The 24,273-nt window shown below is 41.1% G+C and overlaps 1 protein-coding gene across 1 annotated transcript in view; it reads right to left on the bottom strand.

The window, feature by feature from the left end:
- Window positions 1-18,258, bottom strand: part of ULK2 (unc-51 like autophagy activating kinase 2) — a 40,061-nt gene extending 21,803 nt beyond the window's left edge. Inside the window, exons 1-10 of the mRNA XM_031043541.2 lie at window positions 17,522-18,258; window positions 16,209-16,301; window positions 14,945-14,986; window positions 5,744-5,776; window positions 5,340-5,376; window positions 3,669-3,842; window positions 2,476-2,549; window positions 1,405-1,506; window positions 986-1,044; window positions 587-669 (exon numbers count right to left, since the gene is read on the bottom strand). Of these exons, the coding sequence (XP_030899401.2) occupies window positions 587-669; window positions 986-1,044; window positions 1,405-1,506; window positions 2,476-2,549; window positions 3,669-3,842; window positions 5,340-5,376; window positions 5,744-5,776; window positions 14,945-14,986; window positions 16,209-16,301; window positions 17,522-17,614 (790 nt within the window). The 5' untranslated portion in view covers window positions 17,615-18,258. The remainder of the gene's footprint in view (window positions 1-586; window positions 670-985; window positions 1,045-1,404; window positions 1,507-2,475; window positions 2,550-3,668; window positions 3,843-5,339; window positions 5,377-5,743; window positions 5,777-14,944; window positions 14,987-16,208; window positions 16,302-17,521) is intronic.
- Between the last annotated feature and the right edge of the window lie 6,015 nt (window positions 18,259-24,273).

Raw genomic sequence — 24,273 nt, 5'->3', positions numbered from 1 at the left:
AAACGTGAGTCACTTTTAGGACCTTACAAAATACAAAGATACAAATGCTGTTACTACTGCTTTTGGGCTTAAAAGATTACAAACACTGAAAAATACTTCACTATAATAAAGAAGTCTTCACAGTTGGCACTACCCAAGTGCAATACTGGGAGCTCATATTTGCATATATAAACAATTTTGATGTAACATTTCTGCAACCAACACCACATGGAGATCAGAGATATCTGCTCCCGATCTGAAGCCGAACCACCAGTGAAAGTAACACAAATAAAAAGACTTAAAAGGAAATTTAAGGTCTGTTAATACTGAGGGGGAAGAGGCCACAACTGAAAGAATTAAATGAATTTACAACATTAAACTAATTTACAACAAAAAGTCATTATTTACCTACATTACTTAATACTAACTGATAATAGTTACCTAATGATTTATTTTGGCTACTCTGCCTTCTTTATGATTACTGAGAAGAAAAATATATTTCACTTTTCATGTAATTGGCTGTCGACAAAAGGTCAAGACTGTTATTCTGGTCACATGAATACAACTAACAAGGAAAGTCAAGAGAGCAAAAGGAAAAATTACATACCAAAGTCCATTCTATCTTTTTGGTTTCTCTGAAGCAAACCCAACAGCAGGTCAGCCAGATAAGCTGATGTTTCCCTAGGAATACTGCACACAAGAGGAAGTAAAACATGCATTAAATTTAATGTATGCATTAAATAATGCATAGCACATTAAATTTCAGAAAGTCAGCATTCTGCTACGTCCCTACGTTTTCACTATACATGCTCTACAGCTTTAGCACATAACCCTTGCAACTCAGCAAAGTACAATGAAGGCAAGATGCAACATGAGTCACTGGTATGATACTACATCCTTGCAAAGAGAGCAACATCAAATATTTTTATGAATCCCAAGCATTCCCAAAGATTAAAAAGTGTTTAGTGAACAAGCTCAAGTGACAAGAAAGGCCATGGGGACATACCTAGGAATTAAATTCCTGTTCTTTTCATAAAACATTCTCAAATCTTGAGGACTATTGGCCTGTCAAATAAAAATGCACATTATTAAAGCTCAGCTTCTTGTACAAAATAGCTTTTGTACCTATGCACACATGCGCAAGAAAGGAGGCTTTTGCATATAAAAGGAGGCATTAAAGAAGAAAACCCCAAGCACATCAGCAACTTCAGTACTGTGTATCCTCATATATTTCCTCTGGACTGAACACATGGACCTCACAGACTAAGTATGAGTACCTTCTTCCTTGGTATCCTCAAATAATCTGGACTTTGAACCACTGACGCTACATTCAGGTATCAGTATTTACTTCTGTTTGCGTGACTGGAAGGAAAAGCCCCAGGAGTTTCCATGAGACTAAAGAGGGAAAAGGAAATAAAGTGTTACCTGAAAAGGTGGCTTTCCAACAAGACACTGGTAAATCACAGTTCCTATGCTCCACAGATCTGCTTTAGCATCATAGTGTTGAGACATAATCACTTCAGGGGCCTGGAAAGAACAGCAAAGCCTCAGAGGGGAAAAACAGAGCAGGAAAGCCACAGCAATACAAATTCTACACTTCTTCTATCAGAGCAGTATTAACAGAGACCACTTTATTGTAAGACAAAATTAACATTTTAATCTGCATCACATGACTTGAAAGGTAACAGTTCTATCTGAAAGTTATGTTTCAAAACCACAGAAAACTAGAACTGTTCTAAAGTAAGCATCTAAAAATTAGCACACATGGAATATGAGTTCAAGTGTTATTTACTTGGTTTATGCAGCACTCCTCATGGATAAATTACAAAGCATTTCATAAGGATTATTATTACCACCATTTTACACATACAAAACTGAGCCAAGGGAAAGTCAAAATATCTTCCTATGACCACAGAGTACAGCAGTGGTAGTGCTAAAGTCAGACAGTTCAGTGCTCAAAACTGAACCACAGTACTTAGTAAAAATTGATAGCCATTAACTTCAAATTTTTTTAAAAACCCCAAACAAACGGAACAAACATCCCCAAATGCGAGAGAATACATTAAATAACCAGAATAAAACATCAAGTCACTTTTTAGTTGCTTTTTAACGTCTAGTCTGTATTTGATCACTTTTGATTTTCTTAGAAACTGGAAAGGAGATAATGCCTTATTTTCAGGGGGGAAAAACATGTTAAGTGGGAATGAAACCACTTCATAGGAAAAAAAAAAAGAATGCTAGGATGTACTGCCTTTTAATTCTCCAAGATTTTTCCTCCCTGCATTACTAAGGGATGTTCAATGACTCCGACTTGAACAATTGCGATCTCCACAAGAAAACAGGCGCTAGTAAAACTATGGAAAGGTGAACTGCATGCTGATCCCAATACTTCTGAAGCAGTATTAGGTATTTGCCAATCGCAGTCAGTAGATTATTTCATTCTAGTAGGAGAATGTTTGAGATAAGCAACATAATCTGAAATAGACTGTCACCTACCATATACATAGGGGAACCACACAGAGTTGCAGCCATCATGTTGCTATGCAGATAACGAGCAAAACCAAAGTCAGCTACATAAAGAAACACATTTGTCAATGAAAAGGAGAATTTTCAGATTTTTAGAGTCTAAAAACTGTCTGTCTTACTGAAATTTGCTACAATTACCAGCTAGAGAGAAAAAAGACACATATAATATATAGCTAACTACATGGAACAGTAAAATGTATGTTCCACTGAAAGAATAATGTATTATCTTCCAAAGAGCAAGCCAAGAAACAGCAGTGGCATAGTTTGCACAAACTGCTGCTCCACCATCTCTCAGCTGCAGAGAATACTGTCTGGCGTCAGCAGGAAAGGATTAAAGTCTGTGGCTAAATATAAATGGTTCATTAAGAGTGATGAATATATAATCTGCTTCAGTGAAATCACATCAGGTAGAAGAAGGCAAGTTTCCAGTGCCTGAATTCTCCACGTAGGCAAAAGCATCTGAAACTATCAAGTAAGGACAGCAAGAGAAGAAAGAAGTTTTGTCTCCTTTGTGCTGCTCAGAAAATGGATTGAGTTGGAACAAATCTCAGATTTCGGCTGAGCAAAAGCACAGAAAGTAAACTTGTTTAAAACAAGGTATTTTTAAATACACATTTTACCAGACAATGAGAGGTTTAAATGCCTTAAGTGTCCTCTGAAGAGGAGTTTGGTGGTATCCTGAACAACTGACATCTCCCCCCACTTACGATGCCAAACCTTCTGTCAAAAATAGGTCAAAACCTGCATTTCTAAACTTTCTCAAATAACCCTTAGGAGGGTCTACCACAAAAACACCCCCAGCTGGAACTGAGAGTGGATTCCTGTATGTACACACATTGAAATGGACTAAAGGCTGCTCAAAGTTTCAAATGTTACAGATTTATGTCTAAATAAAATAACCTAATACTAGAAACACCAGCTAAATAAGTTTCTTCTTCCTGCAGATTTACTCAGAAAAGGTCTTTATGACTCCATATTTCTTATACTGAGAATCTGTATTACAGCATAAAGCTCATCATTCTAGACTTACTGTCTCATTTGCATAAATTTAATACACACCATATCCAGTACACGCTCTGTGCTTTCAGTACAAAGACACTTCAGAGCAGGAAAATAATCTAACAGTGATAATTTACCATTACATCAGAGAAAAGCATATTTACCTATTTTAATGCGTATCCCACTGACACTTGACTTCCTACGACTGGCGTAAGACAACAGAATATTCTGTGGTTTAAGATCCCTGTGAATGATTCCTTTACTGTGCAGAATGCGCATTGCTGCTGCAATCTGCTGGAGGAACACACGGATGGTGTCTTCACTGAGAGTTCCTTTAGCTGGAAATAAGATACACGTTAACAGATGAGAAAATAAATATCATTATCTTTGGGCAAAAAGCAATAAACTTCACAGTGATTGACTGTGAGAACAATGAAGACAGTCAACCCATAGCGAATTACATTCAGAACATTCCAGTCTTCAGCGTTTTCCTATACAGGTATATACTCCCAACAACATACACATCTCCATAGCTTTACACTAGTTCCAGTACTCAATGATCTGGGTTTATAATAGTTTATTCAACATTGTAGCATAATAATTAAAAAGCTTCTCAATCACCATTAAATCCTAAACTTACCAAAAAGACAAAGGAGCCAAGAAAATAAAAGAGCTTCACAGTTTAGAACATTAAATGTATCTACAGTCTTGTTACAACCTGAAGCCACAAAACCCGTCCCTTAAAAATTATTATGGGGATGCAAATAAGCACTCTACTAAAAAAAATTCCATCCATGATAAAATTTATTTGGAAGGGAAAAAATACGATGTACTTTTGAAAGTCTCCTCAGAAGGTATGACCTCACTCTGCAGTGTGAAAAAGTACTGAACACAGGAGCTGGATTATACTGTATGAGTCTTTCAAAGGATTTTAAGAGAAGTGAATTAGGCTTTTAATATGCACAGTTACCATAACAATAGCTGTTCAGAGAAAGATTCCTTCAACATACTGAGATACAAAGGCAAGTAGAAGAATATTTCCATCAAGAAAAATAGGAAGGTTACTATCTCTGTTCAAGATTTTGTTCAGAATAAGAATTGATTTGTCATGACTCTGTAATTTGTGTCTTCCCTTTGGGCAGAGCCACACCAAAGGGCAAAATCACTTCTAAATGAGAAGTGCCTCTTTGTAGAAAGTGTTATTATATAAGTAATTCAGTATTTTTAAGTGCCTATCTTGGAAAAGAAAGCAGGTGGAATCAAAACACTGGGAGCAGCCCCCAAAACACAACTTTAGTAATAGAAAGCCACACATTTTTCAGCATGCTATTTATGATTAGTTACATCTTCTCCCTCAGTTACAAATAAGGACATATTAAATTCAACTGTTTCAAAAGCAGTGGCAAAAAGCAGTTTCTGCCTGTGCATTATTTTATTCACCTTCATTGCTACGTTGTGGGTTTGAATTTCAATTATGAGTGGCATTTAAACACACTATTTTTAAACAAATGCAAAAACCTTATGGCTCACTGCAGCTTCAAAATTTAGTTTTCAAGTTAGCAGGGTGGCACACAAACACAAACAACACTCTGCTGCTGACCTCAACTGAGACTGAATAAAGCACTCAACAGATTCTTGGTGAGTTTATAAAGAGGGGACTCGAGAAATCACACCAGGGTGAACATGCATTGTGGAATTATAGACATTTCATGAACAGAAAAATAGTTAAAAGACAAGCAAAAATATCTTAGAGAAATATCAGTGGATTACAGGAATATAGAATATAAGCATGTAATGCAATAGCTTCTGAATAGGGAAATATAGTGATCAATTACCTTGTAAGTAATCTGCCAAATCCCCACCATTGCAGTACTGTTAAAAAGAAAGATTTTTACTCAAAACACAAATACTGAGACTTCCTTTATATTTTTTACTTTCTAATCTTTTAATGAAAATGGAAAGATCTCTTTCAGCTGCTTGCCTTAAAATTGTTTTGTCAATTATCTGCAATTAATAATTTGAGATGTAACACTTCATCAATACTTCTAGTATCAGAAGATTAAATGGAATACTTTATGGAGCAAACGCTGCTAATTTAGCAGTGCATAGGAAGTAAATAATCTAGTTTTAGAACTGTTTGCTTTAACAAGTCATGGTTCTTTTGCAGCTGTGCAAAGACATTTTGTCTAAAAAACACCTTTATAATCAGCCAGAAAGAAACATGTAAGTTAACATATACCTCCATTACCAAGAAGACAGAATTGGGCATTTCCTGAAAGAGAAGAACAAATCCCATTTAAGAATATGACAAGACAAAGCCCTTAGCACCTACGTTAACCAAATGTAACATGAATTTTTTTTCTGTCAACTGACACTTCATGTTAAAGCCACTGTTTTAGAGGGTAGCAGACACATTCCCCACCATTACATACTTCAACTTTTCAAAACATTAGCATTTGTAGAAAGAAACTACCAGGCAACAAATATCCTGAAGACTAAAGCTATCATTTGAAAGTGCATCATACAGTAAGTAGTATCAGTTTCTGCTGTATATCATTCCCTCAGCTTTCAACTGCCAGTAATATTTAGTCACGAACGCAGATAGAGTTACAAACCATAAGCAAGACAATGTGGCTATGATAACCAGCTTTCTAAGGAGGAAATCCAAAGTTACATTCTCGCTTCTGGGTAAAACAAGCTTTGGTTCTGCCACCTGACAGGCCAAAGGCCAGTCAGAAATCACAGAGCAGTTAATCGTCTGGAATAAACCCAAATACTATTTTGTAGTATAATTACTTCAGGAGTCATGCATACTTCTGCAAAGTATCTCCCTCAGCAAGTCACTGGCAGAAGCGCGTATCTGCCACGGACCTAAATGCCTTATGGCAAAGGTGCGATTTGTTATGGCAGCCCCATTGAGATTTTCCAAAGCACTGACCTCCTTTGACCTAACCTGTTTTCAACCTGAATTCCCTCTCTTGTAACTGGGTAATAGTTACTGAAAGACAGATTAGCCAACTTCTACTGTAAATTATCTACACATGCCACAAAAATGCTGTAAAAATATCTGTGCTTAAACCCAACCCTAACAAGAGCATTCACCTTTTTCTACAAATACTTATTTTGTGTGAGGGAAGAAAGAGCCTACCTGTTTATGCCAATAACCAACACAATTTTCCACAAAGCCTCCTGCATATATGTTTTGTTGCGCCTACAGCTGGCAACAAAACAAAGTTGAGAACACTCAGAGATCTTTTATAAACTGAAAGCATTTTTTCCCTATGAGCTGACCGAGTAAGACAGAAAGAGCGCAAAGAGAAGCAGAAAGAAACATAAGGACATACACTAAACAGGATGATGGTTTTAGTTGCAGGGTATGTTACCTCCCTTTCAGTTTAAAAATAAACAAAGGATTGACAGTTTGTGGGAAAATATGTTTTTAAGACAGTTGAAGTAAAATACCAAGATGGCAAAACACACAAGGCCAGGCATATATCCCAGCTCAAAGTGGAAATGTAGTCAGTCTGACTGTATTCTACTAACTAGTGACAAAAAGAAAGTCAAAAGGGACACTGCATGGCAAAACAAAAGCTGTGAACTTAAGTCACCTTTCTCAGTGCTTGTGTTAAAGCTTCAGTAAGTGTTCGCTTTGGCTGACCTGGCAAGAACTAGCACAAGAGTACCATTTTCAAGGGCTCACTAACAGATCAGACTAGGAAGACTGAAAAGAAAAATAAAGAAAAAATGGGCCCATAGGCCCAGGTGAAGGAAACCAAAGACCTCAACTGTCACACATAGCACATGGATGGCACAACCCATTAAAGCTTAGTTTTACCAAACCATCACAGATACAGATATCACTACAGATAACTGTAGCAAGTTCAGTTCAAGATGAACTGGCCATTTTAAGGTTAATTCAAGACTGTATGAGGCTGCTTTGCTTTCGGGAAGCATTTAGTTTGGCCACTCTCATCTGTGTTACAGAAATACATTTGAGGTTCTTTCCAGCTCAGAATATCAAGGACATTACAGACCTGTTTGCATCTGGAAATTAGCCTCAAAGAAAGCAAGTTTCTAGGAACATTAGTCAAATCTGTTGGGAATGAAAGGCAAACTCCAACCAATATAGAATATTAAAGTGGCAGCAGATCACATTTCGTAAGTCCCAATTGTTCAATGCTTCTGTAACAGCTGTGACCAACGCAAGCCATAATTTGCAATCCTATAAATGCCTCAAAACCTGAAGTGTATACATTAAAGCAAAAAAAAAAAGGATAATTACTTGTTCTGTAAATTACTGAAAATATGTAATGATAAACGTTGTTTCTTTCTACATAGTTCATTTGCAACATCTCACAAGACAGAAACTCACTCTCTTCCAGGAACCACAAGGATGACAAACAGCAACTCTAAGATCCCCATTTATCAAACAAAAAATTCTGCCAACTGCGGAGCATGTCACTTAAAGGACAATTGTGATATGTAAAAGAATAATGCAGCTAAGAAGCATGGAAACTGCCCGTTTTCCAGGGACAAGAAAGAACCCCGGCTAATGGACTTCCACCCGAACATAGCAATCCCATGAATCAGAAATAGATGTTCCACAGCGTCAGTGCCTCCAGTACACAACAGTCTCTGTACAAAACGAGCAGCTTATGGCAGTATGTAATGCTCGGCTCACAACAGACATTTATTCATCTCAAAACTAAGAGAATGTGTTTTCTGGATTCCCCTGGAAAGACCTTTCAAATCAAACTGCTCTCTTCAGAAACAAGGAGTTTATGATTTGTCCTGCTGTACTAACCCTCACCTGCTTAAAGAAAGCCACCAGATTTCCCCCCAGTAGAATCATTCATTTTATTTTGACTGATATTATTGATTAAAATAATCAAACAAGTCACTTGGTTAAGGTCATACTAAGAATGAGAGTGTTTCCTTTTGCAGCTTGGATAATTCTTTTTTACTAAACCAGATGAGATTAGAGGTTTGACACAGAGATTGTTCCAGACCGGTCAAAAGTCCTTCCTCATTTGTATCACTAAAGTAATACTTGGCACACTACTGATACCAAGCTCCCCAGTCACATCTCATCTCAACTTTAACACATAACCAAACACTTTTCAGTATCCCACCAATGCAAATGTTAGTTCACAACAACTGAAGTGCTCATCCCTCAGATTTTGCATTACAGTTCTTGGCCAGCCTGACTGTGAATGTGATCTCCATTTTGGGAATACACTCAGAAGACACAAGTTAATTCTGTAGACATATGTTTCCCTCCTAAATTATTCTGCTGAAAAATAAGGCTATCCCTATTATCATTCCCTAGACTTGTGATTGCTGTTGACTTGCTAAGCGAAGTGCTCAAAAAATAAAAGATTAGTAAACCAGCATGTTTCAGACCTATCATGCAGGAATAAAGCTGACCTAGCAAGCTGTTCTAAACTGCTTCTTGAAACAAGCTTTTGAATATTTACATCAATACACAGATCATAAAATTACTGCAGCTGGAATTATTCTCGCCTACACTTCTACCTGGAAAAACAATAAAGCAAAACAAATGTATGCTGTGTTGCAACAATTACAGAACAGTTTTGCCCAGCATGCCTTGCTTTGTTGCTTGAAATTTTCTTGACAAAACCCATTTTTGCTCCTTATTCTGAATCTAGGTTTAACTTCCAAGTTGAAGTAAAAGATTACAAAGGTCAATAGGAAACCATTTTACAATTCTGAAAGCTTACAGATAAACCTAATGGAAAGGGATCAAGAGGCAACATATTTGCCAAAATTTGCTCTGTTTTAATCCCAGTGGTCTCAGGGGATGTGGAGTTATAATCCAAAGCACATGCTCAGCGCAGCAGTTCCATTTTAAAGCCATTAATCGTAAAAGAAGTCAAAACATCCATGGTTATTTCTGACAGCTGTTGCTAGAACTCTGGTGTACTGGCAGAAACATACTCTAGATTTCTTTTGGGTTAGAAAGTCCTCTTTTAGAACAAGCTGAAAGTCTGCAGGGAGCTCTTGGTGAGCTGCCAAAGCTGAAACTGTGGAAAATAAACAGTTAATATGCTTCTGTTTGAGGCCTGTAGATTCTGGTTAACTGGAGTTTATGAGAGTTAACCTGACAGCCTGTGTACTGCTATTATCCAACTGATTTTCTGATATGTTAATTTGGGCTTTATTTGGTTGGGTTTTTTTTGTGGGTTGTTTTCTGTTCTTTTTTTGTTTGATTGGGTTTTTTTGCTTGGTTTTTTACCATTAAATTAATTTGGCAGAAGTTCTAATGATTTGGTGAAAAAATGACTGGCCCAGATCTTTTTAGGGCTGTTTCTTACTGTATTACAGATACTTAGTTTACTTTCTGTGCGCACCACAGAGAAGCAGCAGTTTCTACCATGTTCAGCTCCCATCATGCAAAGGGCTGAACATTTTGTTAGTTGCGACTAAATGTTAAGTCTTAGACTAAATGTCACTTGACATGTGCCTGTAGGATTCAAATAGCATGAATGCTGCCAATTATTTACATAAAAGAGCAATCAGCTATGGAGAAATGTACCACAATAGCCAATCATTCATTTTCTGTTATGTGAAACACTGTACTTAACTAACACATATTGGGAGGTAGTGAAAGAGACTGGCCTGCTGTACAACACAAAAGAAAGGCAAAACTGTTGACAGCACACTAAACATTTACCACACTCACACACTAGAAGATCTGAAACAGTTCTGAAATACAAATTACAGCATCTAGGCACAGTGGGTAAGCTAAGGACTATGTAGTAATTTCAACTCTTTGGTTCTGGTGGCCAAACCAAATTCCAACCGGTTGTCCTTAACCTTGAACGCCTACACTGGCATCATTCCTTGCAGACCAATATTGTTGTAACCAACCTTCCAGCTAGCATCAGCTGCCAGGTAGTATTTCAAAATCTTTACAATTTCTACAGGGCAGGATGTTTCTTTTTGCTTGAAAACTTGTCTGAACAGCATGTTTTCACATGACTATTTCCACACTCACTGAGGATGGATACTGGCAAACACAGTAGACTTACGGAGCTGAGGAAAAATAAAAATATACCAAGATATCCTCTTTCAAAAGACAACAGTTCAGAAACAGCTATGATGAAAGTATGGAAGCAATCAAAGCTGCGAGATACCAAGAACAAGAGCACACACCAGAACAGTTGAACCAAATGCCTCAAGAAACATGCAATACTAGCAGACCAACTGGAGTCCTTGGGTAAACCGAACAGCAAGATTTAATTCCCACTAGTAAAACAACAAGGATAGTATGGTTCATTGCACAGCATCCCAAGAACTCAGAGGCACCTGTGTATAAGTAAAGGCTGAGATGCAGGTACCAGAAGGACCACTGGATTTGCTCTCATAGCTTTCACTGCTGTCAAAGACAGCAGAAGCAGCTGCAGTTATTTTGTCTGCTATATAGCAACAGGGTAAGGCAAGAAACAATTTCTGTTCAGATACTGTTTCTCCACTAACACACTAGAAATTAGTTATCCCCAAACTACTGTTCAAATAGCAAACTTCAGACTCCATAGAGTGAAGGCATTAATTCATTCTAAAATGCTATCTCCAAGATATGTTACAGCTTTTACTCTGATTGCTGACATTCAAAAGAGGTTTTGAATTAAATTATTTGCTAAAACAGGCACTGTCTGGCACTGTGTAAGAGATTAGTTCCACCCAGCACACACTCAGGATCATGAACTGCACAAAACTGTAAATTCATGTCCTAAATATAGCACATTCCAAGTAACTCTCTGATACCTTCATACTTCAGTATACTTTATTCAAGGACCTCAATGTACTTTATGCTGGTGAGTTAGAGGTTATTTTGGGTTCCTTTTACTTTTGAGAAACAGTAGGCTACATTTCCTCAATTAACAGGATCCAAGATCAATCTTATTTTGCAGGATGAATGACATCCCACAGCACCACCATGGGAAAAGAGCTGCATTCTTATGCCATTTGAATGATTCAGGATTCTTTTTTTTCTTGAAATAAAAGACTACCAAAGTCTTGCTCAAGAAGACAAACAAAAACAGGTCTCAACAAGTTATGTCTTGCTATCCCTCGATTATAGTCTGGGGTGTTTTAGGCATTTCACTATGTGAAAAAAATAATCTCACATTTGGAGGTGAGCTGCTTATATTTATTTTGCAGAGCCCTAGTACTGCAAAACATCTGCCTCTCACAGATGAGTTCGTATTTCAGTTTATCTGCACAAATGTCTTCAGGCTAAGAACCAATGGTCTCCACACCCGGGTGTGCAGATCCCCAGCCTTCTGAGATGGCACAAGCAACAAAGCTATGCACTGCTCCTCTGCTCACATCAAATGCCTGTGGCAGATCAAACCTGCCAGTGTTGCATGTAAACACCCCACAGAAATCAACGGCAATTATTGTGCTGGCAGCAGAACAAAAGATTTTGATGCTAACCAATGCACACACCAATTCATTTGGGTGTGTCTCTGGATGAATGACATTTCTAGTCATTTATCTCAGAGCACCCTGTACATACCAAGTAACCTATAAAAATGGTGTTCACAGGAGCTGAAGCAACAGCAACATATAGAAGCTTTTAAAATATTCATATACTCTCCACAGAATGGTTCGTAAATTCTCCTTAGATCTAATTAAAACCCAATGGCGTACGTCTCTTTATCTTTATGTTCATATAAACAAACAGATGAAAGAGAAGGAATCTACCTCCTGTGAAAACAATTCCAAATCAAGTCTTTTGCAATATGTAAAATAACAACTACCCTTTCATTCTCAAAAGATATATTCCAAATTGCTACACAGGGGTACAGTTTTAATCTCAAAAGTACTGCCATTAAGTACAAATAATTTAATTTACTATTATGAGATGTTAAAATATTTCTTATTCACTGCAATTAATTTACACATTTTTATTTAGTTTTGCCACTTACATTTCACACCATCTTTTCTATCTGGAAACTTGGTGCAACAACAAGTTCTTGGATTATTCAGCTAAATGGTTTGCCAAACAGTACGTCTGAAACATGAGTTTTTTCTTATTTCAAACTGTCTAAGGTTAAGAAAAACTTCAGACCAACAGAACTATAAAAATAAAACAAGACTCCCAGTCACACTGAGATCTTCCTACTGTGACAGACTCCACTGGCTCCAGCACTGAGGCAAAAAAAAAATAGCTTCTGCAACTTAAAAATTGCTTGAAATCCTAAAGTTTTATCTGCAGTATTATGGCAAACACAAAGGGCAGTACATGCTAGAACATGAAATGCTGAAGAAAATTAGTAGGTGTAACAGCCTAGTAGACATGTAAATGGCTTGCATAGTGTTCATTCTTGCTGGGTTATAAATTAACGTAATCATACAAGTTAATGATGGGTAATATTTCACAAACACAGCCCTGTGCAGGAAGAGAAAAGCTTATTTGTGCAAGTGTCACATTCTTTAGATCATATTTTGTAAAGCAATTTCTTCTATAGATGTAGCATCATACTGCCAAGCTTTATGTTTTCCATTAATGTGTTTGAAATATGCCCAAGGTATGAGACACAGGTTTTCCCTTCTCTTCAGCTGTTGATTTTATTTAAATGCAACAGTCAGTGACAAGCAGCAACATTCCCTTCTCAAACGAAGTGCACAGGACTGATCATTCAAGAAGTCCTGTCACTTTACAGCCACCCTCTCCTGTGGTTGAAAAGCCTAGAAGTTATGTTTATAAATAACCTTTAGGTAAAGAAAACACAGACAAGTGTACAGCTCTGCCCTCTCTTCCCTTGTGGATGTGTAGATCAAAAGAAGAAAGAGCCTTTCCAAGGCTTAGAAGACACACAATGTTAAATCACTAAAATACATTCCTAGTCAACTACCCTCAGTGCGAAGCTTAGAAAGTAATGCTCACATATAAATAACTGTAAATGATAAATCTGAAATTCAGCTGCTTACTCACACACCCAATGCCCTCAGTCAACAATTCAAGCTTCTTTTAAGATGTCTGGATATACTAAATTTAGGACGCTGAGAAATTATTTCCAATTAGCAATAGTCAGGAAAACGTGTACTTTCCCTCTCAGAGCAGCTCACATCATTTGAAGTCCTCAGCTCTGAAGTGAAGATCCAGTAGAGAGATCTACACATCCAAATGAGAAGTTCTGATGCACAGCTCATGTTGCTACATGAACAACAGTTTTGTACCAAAGTCAAAAGAATTTAGTACATGTCCTGTAGCACTATACACAGCAAAACCTGAGACTGCCATGTGTGTCACGTGAACACAGATTTCTATAGCTAGAGATACATATCTACACGTAAGCTGAAAACTTGTGAAGAATGTGTGAAGACAGAAAATACTGAAGAAGGTAAAAATGTCTATTTTCCATTCCTGTAACTGTGCACTGCCCAAGGATGGTTCTTATTTTTTTTTTTTCATAAATGTAACTCTGCATTTAAGATTAGAATTGAGCCCAGGAGATAAATACATAGTTCTTATTCAAGAAGAACAAATAGCTGTATAACCTACATCACATTTAGCTTTATTCAACACTTGCAGGCCTTTGGATAAAATCTACTTCTTAGCAAGTAGAATACACCATCCTGGATAGGCCAGAAAACCAACTCCTTCACCTTACCAGCAAAAAATCCTGGGCATAAAGAAAGGAAGACCATTTGAAGCCATTTAATTCTTATTTCTCCTACTTGAAAATATCCTAATGTCTGCTTGGTTTTTATCCTGGCCTCCTGAACACAGGCAACAGCAATATATACAAGCAATATATACAAGATGTGGTCTTCTACTTCCTTCAGTTCTTCCTCACTGTCATACAGAGCTACATAATACATCTCCTTGTTACAGAGACCTCAAGGATGCTACTCCTTTTCTATGAAGTATTTTAAGTTATGTTGACTTTTTCTTGTCACTTGCTTCACCCATCCAGATCAGCTCCTACTAGTACATTTTCCTTCAGGTGTATTCAGTCATTATCCACAAACACCTGCTTTCCAATTAAAGTATAGAGCCAAGGAAACAAGGCTAATTCAGGAAATTGGTTAATGACACTGACTGAGCTTCAAGCCCAGCCAGCTGATTCTTTTCCTCTGGAGACAGGACCAAACTATATAAATGGCCTCTGCAGGGCTTCTCAGGCTGCCACTTGTCCATGTTGCCTGACAGTAAACTGTATTCCTCATGGCTTTCTATCCCAACACTGCATCCTGCTTATAAGAAAGAGCCAACACAAAATAACTGCATAGTGTGTTAAATATGAGAAAACTCCCTCACCACTGCTAGGGAGCTGTTTTTTTAAATACCAGACTGATCATAGCAATAAAATATGTGGCCATTCAAAATTTTCTACTCAGTAAGCATACGTATGCATTGTATTTTCATGAATAAATTTTAATGAAAAGGCATCAAAATGTATTTTACCTGGACATCATAAAGAGCTACAATGTTCTCATGCTGAAGTTCCTGTAAAACAAAATATCTGCATTATGAAAATGGCCTGTTGTCATTATTATTATTATTTTAAATTTATTATGCTAGGTGATAATTAAAGAGAACCAAATTTTACACAGGAAAGCAGCATCTGGTTTAGACCACGTGATGGAATTTGGAGAAAATCCCAGCTGTTTAGACAATATTTACAGAATAGGAAATTAGGCAATATCTTCAGAGGTCATAAAAACATCTGGTTGCAGAACTTATTTTCTACATCATGTTACAGGAAGTACTGATCCTTCATTGAACACTCAAAACTTCACTAAATTTAGTCTCACATACTTCCCACTTAGCAGAGTTACCAACTCTGGTTCAAGTCAACTGCACCACTTTGCAACGAAAAGAAAACCAAATCAAGTAACACCAAATAAAATTCACAGGTCACCTGAAACTAACTGTAACTGCTGAAAATAACACATCTTTGCTAAAAACTTGCAGCACACATATATCAAACACTACAATTTCTAATATGTAACAGATATACTAAAATATATATATATATTAAGGTATAAAATAGTGATGTATCTCAAGAAGCCTGGAAACATGGAAAGAAAGCAGCACTAATTATTACTGCAAAACTATCTAAAATGAGATGTGGTGAAATTCAGAGAGTGAACAATAGACCATATGAGGACACATTCCCATAAAACAGCACTGAATAACTGATGGTCCATTTTTAGCTTCATTAGAGCCACACTACACATTTTAATCAATTAACACACCTCAGAAGTGGGAAGACTGCTTCAGGAATCAAATTCAGCATGGTGATTTAGCTTTCAAGGCATCTTTGAGCAAAGAAGGTAAGGAAAGATCAAAGACTTAAGTTTTACCCTCAGCTATGACTTTTGTTGTCTGCACTGCCTGAGAAAGGTGCCACATCAGCCATCCTGAAGGGCCAAATTTTCTACCTGTGCAATAAGCAAAGCACAGAGCCTGGTTCTATAATTTTCTACTTTTAACTACAAAAATCATGCCCATAACCCATTCTGAGACCATTCCCGGAATGAAAAAGTATTTTTTTCCTTTTTTTTTTATCTTGGTCTTTTTAGTTCTGAATTTCTCCTGGAACTAACAAAAGAAGCAAACAGCAGAACAGCAATTATTGTGATACCACCCATGACCTGAAATGAACTAGGGCAAAAGTCTCCTTTTCAAGTAAAGAAGCTTTAAAAATCACAGCAAATTAACATACCTTTAAGATTTTTATTTCTTTTCCAAGTAGGATTTGTGACTTTGACAAGTTCTTTTTGTTAATACTCTTTATGGCTACTTCCCAATCAGTTTTCTGGAAGCAAACAAGCAAAAAAGTATTGTCAGTTTTCCATCGGCTTTGACTTTAACCACTAACAACTACCTAGTAAAGAACTGGAGAAAAAGTTGTGAGATCACCCCTACTCTACCCACCAGTGATTGCATCACATGACACCATCAAGAACTATTTCATTCCACAATAGCTTAGACAGCTATTAAAACCCAGCTGCAGCTACACTGCACGTTCATGGGTTCCAAAGCATTTAAAAACTGAAAGTGGCAAGTAATCATAACCCATTTATTTTTCCTTTGTATCGGTGCTATGTATCTGCTTTTTAGTCCTCTCTCAATGATCCAGTTACTTTCACTCTCCTATACGGACTTCCCATTTTCATCCTTAAGCTCTACAGCTGAAAACTGCACAAGAAAACATCTCCTTTTTTTAAGTAAACTTCTGTCTATTTATATATTACCTAAAAATAAATTGACTATTTGCAAGGTGGGAGCATCTCCAGTGGCCTTTACATTTTTTGTTTTCCTTTCTCCCCTTTCTGTAACTCAAAAATCACTGCCCTGTGCCTCTCTCCAAGTTGCGAGTGCTGCCCCAGTGCTCCAAGATGATAAATCTGAAGAGTTGTTTTCTGGAAAGCAGAGCACTTTAAGCACCAACACCAGAATAAACTCTCACAGCAGCAAGAAACCATAACGCAACTATGAATATCCAGGGTGATTAGCAAGCCACGCCAGGAAACCAGACACCTCTGAATTTAAGAGACGTTCTGCCAATCCCAAAGGAGACAATTTTCCATTAGATCCCTCGTTATCCAGCGAGATAAACATGAACCTTCAGACAAACAAAGGGCTCAGCCTCCCATACAGCTGCAACTCTCCACTCGCCGTTATGTCAGGGAGCTACCAAACAGCAGAGAGGAGAGGTGGGAATGCAGATAGGTTGTTACGGGAGAAAAAGGAGGTTTATGGAGGCCGGGAGCCGGCAGCTCAGCTCTGGGGCTGCAGCAGCGGCAGGCCCAGCCCCAAACCCCGGTACCCAGCCCAGCCCGGCCCGTTCCTTCTTATTTCTCCCCAAACACACAAATCACGACACAACTCCCTCAGAGGACACACACAACCCAACCATCGCTACCCACCGGGAGGGGCTCCTGATGGCTGTAGCCCCGCGGAGCGACCCCGACCCCAGCCCCGGTTGTGTAACCGGCCCCTCTCCGGCTGCGAGCAAAGCCCATTGCTATTTACCTTGCGGTGACGACCTTTGAAGACCACAGCAAAGGCTCCGTGTCCTATCAGGTCCTTCTTGCTGTACTCAAAGTCTCCCACCACCTCCATCATCCCTCAGCGGGGCATGAAGCCCCCGGGAAGGAAGAAGGGAGGGAGAGAAAACAAAGGGGGTCTTCCTCCAGCCAAGGCAGCTACAGCCGCCTTACAGCAACCGGCGGCGGGGTAGGAGTCTGCCCCTCTCCTGGCTGCCCCCGGCGGCGGGAGCAGCTCCTCTCATACCGCGGGGGCAGCCGCAGACCCCCAGCCCAGCGGGGCTGCTGCAGGGCGTCTCCGAGACGAGGGGCTCCGTCTGGCATGAGGAGGGCAAGGCGGGGAAGGAGTGGAGCTGGGCGGGGGAAGTCTTTCAGGGGCCGGGGAAGAGGGGACAGTGCGGCATCGGCTCCGGGACGAGGGGCCTTCTCAGCGGGGAAGGGGGCTCCGCGCCCTGCCGCTGCCCGCCCCCATGGCCCCGCCACAGCGGGTGCTGCCGGCGCCGCGGCCCCCCTCAGGGAGCGAACCCCAGAGCATCCAGCAGGGCAGTGGGGAGGCGCGGCCCGCGGCTCCGGAGGTGGCTGTCGCTGTCGCCGCCGCACCGCCCGCGGGAGGGGAGAACGCTACGAAGGTGCACACGGGGGTCTCTCAGGCCGTCACCGCCTCCTCAGGGCTCCTGCCGCTCCGATAGCACCTCTCCGAGGACACACACCCAGCCAGCCCCAGCTCCGACTGCCCAGACCTCCGCGCCACCTCACGCCTTTTATAGGTTGCATCGCGCAGGCCCCAGCGCTCGGCTGCTTCCGCCGGCGGCTAAAGAGTGCCTCACCCTATTTAACCCGCCGGCAGCGCGCCGCGGGGTCCTTCCGCCGCCCTCCCCTCAGCAGCGCGCCCGGGACCGATCCTTGTCTCCTCAGGGAGGACACAGCACCCCAGGCCCTGGGGACCTGCCTCCCTCCTCACCGCAGAGCTGGGGTAGAAGCCAGCCGTGCATTGAGCCCCCCACGCCTCACTGTGGCTTCCAAGACTTGCTGCGTTTCACTTCATCCGCTTTCTCGGCCACCTCAAGCCCACCTGCCAGTGAGGACAACGCTGAGGGGCCACCAGGAGAGGAGGTAGGGCCAGAGGTGGCCGTGAGCCAGCTGCCCTCAGCACAGAGCATGGCAGGGGTCAATCACAGAATCATAATCAACTGGGCTGGAAAAGACCTTTAAGATCAAGTCCAACCATTCCCCAGAACTGCCAAGGCCACCACTAACATGTCACTAAGGGACTCATCTACATGGCTTTTGGACACTTCGAGGGACAATGACTCCAGCCCTGCCCTGGGCAGCCTGTTCTAAAGCCTGAGCACCCTTTTGGTGAAGAAAATGTTCCTGAAGGCAGGTACAGATCATCCAGGGTGGTATGGCCAGCACAATACCCCCAGGCTCACAGCCACTCACCAAGACTACAGCAAACCTAATACAAGGAACTTGAATGGAGAAGCAGTAGAGGAATGAGCATGCAAAATGCTGTAAGCCAAAGACACTTGAAGTTGCTTGCTCTCTTTATAAGGAGAACAACGCCTGTAATTTACAGCCTCTGCCTCTCAGCACTTTCAGATCAGCCTGTGGCTGTTTACAGCAACACATACAAGCAATAAGAAAACCGAACAGCCACCACACACCAGTCACATGGAGCCTTTGACCTTCACCTCCAGATCTACATAATTGCACTCCACTCCTTTGCTTTCCATTCCTCACTGCTCTTTCCTCAGGCCACCTCCACATCCCAGTTTCAGCTGTAAAGCTCCTTCAGGCCTCCCCAGTACCCCCATCTGCCTCACACCCACTCAGCATCAGCAATTACCCCACCACTGAAGTTACCATTGACACAAGATGCACATTGGGATCCTCAGAGCAGAGCTCTGACCTCACTCAGGAGTGCTGCACCATCTCTTGTGTGACACAGGCTCTGCTTCCAGCACTGCTGGATCAAAACAGACTGAGCAGAGCTGGTTCTCTTCCTATTCTTCACTCCTTGGTTTTCAGTCACCAAGCACTACTGGAGCTGTGTACCACGTCAAAACCTCCATGGCTAAAGAATTCTCCAAAGACAACACACTTGGATTAAAAAAATATCCAGCAGGAGATTCTTAAGGGAATACTGACAACTTTATAAAGGGCATTTTAAGCTCTAGACATTGTATAAAGACATTAGAAGAATCCCAAGACATAGGTTTTGTTCCAAAGAGAACCAAAGGCCTTTTAAACCCCTCAAAACATGATCCCCTACTTTGTTTTCTGAAGTTCTGAGCTCCTATCCAAAAAGCCATGCATGGCACTACCCTAGCAAACAAAACTGAGAAAGTGAAGCTGACCAACTAATTTCAGGGTCTCAGAACAACCCCATGGAAAGGAATAAATGAGATGCAAAAATATTCCAAGTTTGCAAAATATTCCAAGTTTCCCAATGGAAAGGAATAAATGAGATGCAAAAATATTCCAAGTTCCAATAAATGAAGGTGTTGGTAGTAACACAACCACTTTCTAGTGTGCATTCACAGTGCCCCATTAAACCCAGGAAAAGCCCACAAGTCTCAATGTGTTAGCTATTCTGATTCAGAAAATAATCTCCCAGAGAACTGGCTGTCTATTGCCATCCACTCATTCTCATATTCACTATTAATCCTCTCGCCACCAGCACGTATCCTCACCTCAAAGTCAATGTCACAAGCTACATTTTAAGGAAGCTAAAAAATAATAAATAACTAAAATAATCCATAAGGATGCCTTTTGGACAGAAAAAAAACACTACAGGAACTTCTAAGCCACCAATTCTGCATTACACTTCAAAACTGAGACCCATTTCCCTCTGGTAGCATGTCTGATGTCCTTTTGTCCGCATAATGGGGCTGAAGCCCTCGAGCAGGTTTGTTTCAGCACAGCAAGGACAAAACAGCCAAGAGCAGCAGGGAGGTTTGACCAGAATAACTAAACATGCTGCCTCGCACTGGGATTTGAATGGGATCTGAAGAGCTGATGTCTGAAAAATGTAAGGACTGTGGGATTTGCATGCAGGTCACTCATTTGAGCTGGGTCCTTGATTAGCATCTGGGGAAGCTTCTACATGTCAATATTTCCAGCACCCGTGGACTACAATAAACCTATTTACAAACAGCACCTCCACTTGCTTTTGCTGCTGAAAGAGGTAAGAACAGACTGAATTACTTGAGATGTTGGGAGAGCGATGCAGGATAACCCCATGAGGGTCATGCTGCTCCTCGCTTGCCCAAGGAATACACACAGATACTCACCATGTAGTGCTGGCAGCCCTGCAGCACTAGGAGGGATGCACCACTCCGCTCTGACAAGCAAGGCAGCAGGACAATAAAACACCCAGTGTGCTCAGAATGCATGGCCAGGCAGCAGGCACCAGTACCATGTCTCATTGACCACAGTGATCTTTCAGAAGCAGAGAGTACTGTGTCCTGAGTTTGTTTATTTTCAACATCCCATTGTGCAGGGCCTGCAGTCTACTGACAGAGACCACCAGTGACCTCCAGCTCAGCAAGGACCACCGATTTACAGGGTCAGAGTGAAGAAAACACAGAATAACAGCACTGGAAAGGGATTTGTGGCTCCCTCCCAGCTGCACTACACTGGTTCAGACAAATTAGACCCTCAGATGTGAGCCAGCAACACATCTAAGAAGGAACTGGGATTTTCCAGGTTGGTTTTCTGAGTATGCCGAAGCATACTTTCATGTACTAGCAGCTGTCCAGAACACAGACATCACTCTGGGTTTCTATAACACATTTCATCCTCAAAAACACTAATGGTCTTCCCAGCAAGCCCTTTTCTGCCACATCACTGAAATACAGCCCTTTCTGAGGTGGAAACATCACCTTAATGGCACCTGGGTTGTCCCAAAGAAGAGCAGACAGCTGCTGTTCTTAATGTTTATGCATAGCAATGAATGAAGAGTATTTTCTTCCTGTTCATTGAAAGATTTTTCTTGTAAATTCCCCCAGGCAACACACATGGAAGTTCAAATTTCTGATCTGGGAAAATAATTAGAGATCAGCTGGGTCAAGCAGAACATGAACATGTGCCTCCAAGGACCCAAGGAGCACAATGTGTACACCACTTGGCCAGCCCTCCAGCACAGATAACCAGAACACACAGCCTCAAGAATAGTTTTTGAGGATGTTAAGGCCTCACTTATCTAAATCAACCCCCAAAGGCAAGACTCTGGCACTGTCCTGCTCATCTCAACACTATCCCAAACAAATCTCCCTCACTCTAGGTGTTCTTATAATTTTATTCTCTCCTTCCTTTTCTCCCTGCATTATAACTCAGGAATTTATTGGACAGGTAAACCTCCCTCTGAGGACTGGCATGCTTCCCAGTCCTTATCATCATCACCCTCCCATTTGTAACAAAATTAATGGTGGCATCAGCTGAGCTATCAGCTTTTAAAGAACAGAGTGTCAGAGGGCTTGTGGGACTAATAGTTTCTGGATATGCTTAAAATGATTCCTACATTACCAGGGTGAAATAACACCCCTGTGGTAGGCATACCTGTGTGGTAGGCTTAACAAGTAACTCAGGAGAAACTGGGCTGATACACAGCAGCAGATACTGAGATACCTATCACACACCATTGGAGAAGTTCATGTCTCAGGAGGCTTTTCATAAGGTTAGCGATGCAGTTCCCAGAAAATCCAATCAGAAAGCTCTGGCCTACCTTTTAGTTTGCCCTCTAAACAATGTCTTCCCCGATTAGTGACACCATAAACCCAAATCTACATCTGCAATTCTCAAAGTTAGCTAATTAAAGCTCACATCACTATCGCCAGCAGAGCAAGGGAGGTCATGTGCCTGCTTCACCCCCTGCCAAAAAGGAGCCACCTCTGAAGTGAAGGGCAGCAGCTCTTCCCCAGTGCATGAGAGCTGGCAGGAGACTGCAGAGTGAGGCCCGGGAAATGCTGAATTCAAATAAAACTGGGAGGAGTGTTACGGGATTGCTTAGGAATACAGCTGGAATGGGGCCAGCACTTAGTATGCATGAAGGCTGGTGCTGTATGAATGATAAAAATAGCAGCAGCTGCTTAAGACAGGAAAATTAGATTTGGTCTACGTGCAAAGCCATCACATAGCCTGGTTCAAAATCTACCCGCTACCAGGTCAAAGAAAGATTAAGGGCAAGACAGTGTATTTTGGTGTAAACTTTGTTGCAAGGCCCTCTCTTCCTTCAAGAGGTCTCACTTTGCCTTGGAAAACCTTTCTGCTCCAGCATTAGGAGGGTGGGTTTTAGTCAGGCTGTGTCAAAGAAGCTGTCTGAAGGGATGGCAGGAGCTGTCTGAGGTTCGGAGCATGGCCAGAGGGCACTGAGATTGATTTGGCTTGAAAATCAGTGGATGAGGAAGGACTCTTTAGGCACATGTACACATGCAGCCAAGCCAGTCCACCCCTGGACAGGATCACTTCCCCTAACTCAAATACATCCCTACTTCTAATGCAAAATACACTGTGGATTCACAGGGCAGTGACCATGTGCCACACTTTGGGAGAGAAAGCAGAGATCGACGGTTCTTCCCTTTGAGCGAGTTGCATTCTACCAGCAGCTGCCAAAACTGCCACTTTAAGCAAGTCAGACCTGGGGGACACAGAGCAGAACTCCAAGGGTGCATCGTTTCCTTTAGTACAAGGAGCCCAAAAACCATGCAGAACAAGCAGCTCCTCAGCTGCCACCAGAGATCTGTCAGCTGCATGTGTGCTCCTCCTTCCCAAGGGCACAGCAGCCGGGGGAGGCAGAATTATCACCTACAGTTTTAAACCACTCTATCCCACAACATTTACCTTAGTGAATTAAGAAGGGTTGTGTTTATGCAGATAGATGCAACGTGGCCTTCGCTGTCAGCAAGAACCAGCTGGAGGAAGCACATTAATGAAAGAGCAGGTACAGGATATTGAGTTCTTCCCAAATGATCCAATGAAGATAGAGCCTGCTGACTTGGCTGGCAGAAAGAGATACCAACAACAGGAACCACAACTTGTGTGCTCAGTCATATTAAAGATTTAACCCTTTGTTCCAGTCTTTGCTCAACTGAACAACGGCAGACAAGCAAATGGCCCTTACTGTACCATCCTCTCTTAATCCTCCAAAGCAATTCTGACACCAGGAATAAAGTCCTAAAATGCATCTTCTGCAGGTGGGAAGCATGAAAGCCATACTCCTGTTCTGAGCTGTAGTAATCATTGAGCAGCAACTGCAGTATGAGGGCTATAGAGAACATTTTAACCTTCATGCTAGCTTGCTGCAAGTAATCTGACAATGTAATTTCTACTCCTCGATAACCACATCTGGATTTTTACTGTTTTGCAAGAACACTGAAAATAAACACTAAGTCAGGTCTATTCACTTCATGATTCCTGGAAGCCTGAACTGACTTACAAAAAGGCTCAAAAGCAAGCTTACAAATATGTATCTAACAGTCTGAATCCCTCTCACCCACTGGGCAAGTAAATGCACTCGAGAAATTCCAGAAAGAGCCAACTCTGTGCAATGGAGGTTTTGCCATTTACTGTGACAGTCCCAGCCCTGCTGTCAGCACGTATCCAGGGCAAGGGACAAACACCACCCAAAATGCCTGCTCTGTTCTTCCCCTTCCCCACCCTTTCCTCTCAACTCAGCAGTGGATGGGAAACAGGCACTCTCTTCCCTATCTGGAGGCACAACTGCCTCATTTTCCC

This window comes from Melopsittacus undulatus, chromosome 13 (assembly GCF_012275295.1).
Source record: "Melopsittacus undulatus isolate bMelUnd1 chromosome 13, bMelUnd1.mat.Z, whole genome shotgun sequence".
Taxonomy (NCBI): domain Eukaryota; kingdom Metazoa; phylum Chordata; class Aves; order Psittaciformes; family Psittaculidae; genus Melopsittacus; species Melopsittacus undulatus.
The sequence above is the reverse complement of the archived record's forward strand: the minus strand, read 5'-3'. Positions and strand labels throughout refer to the sequence as shown.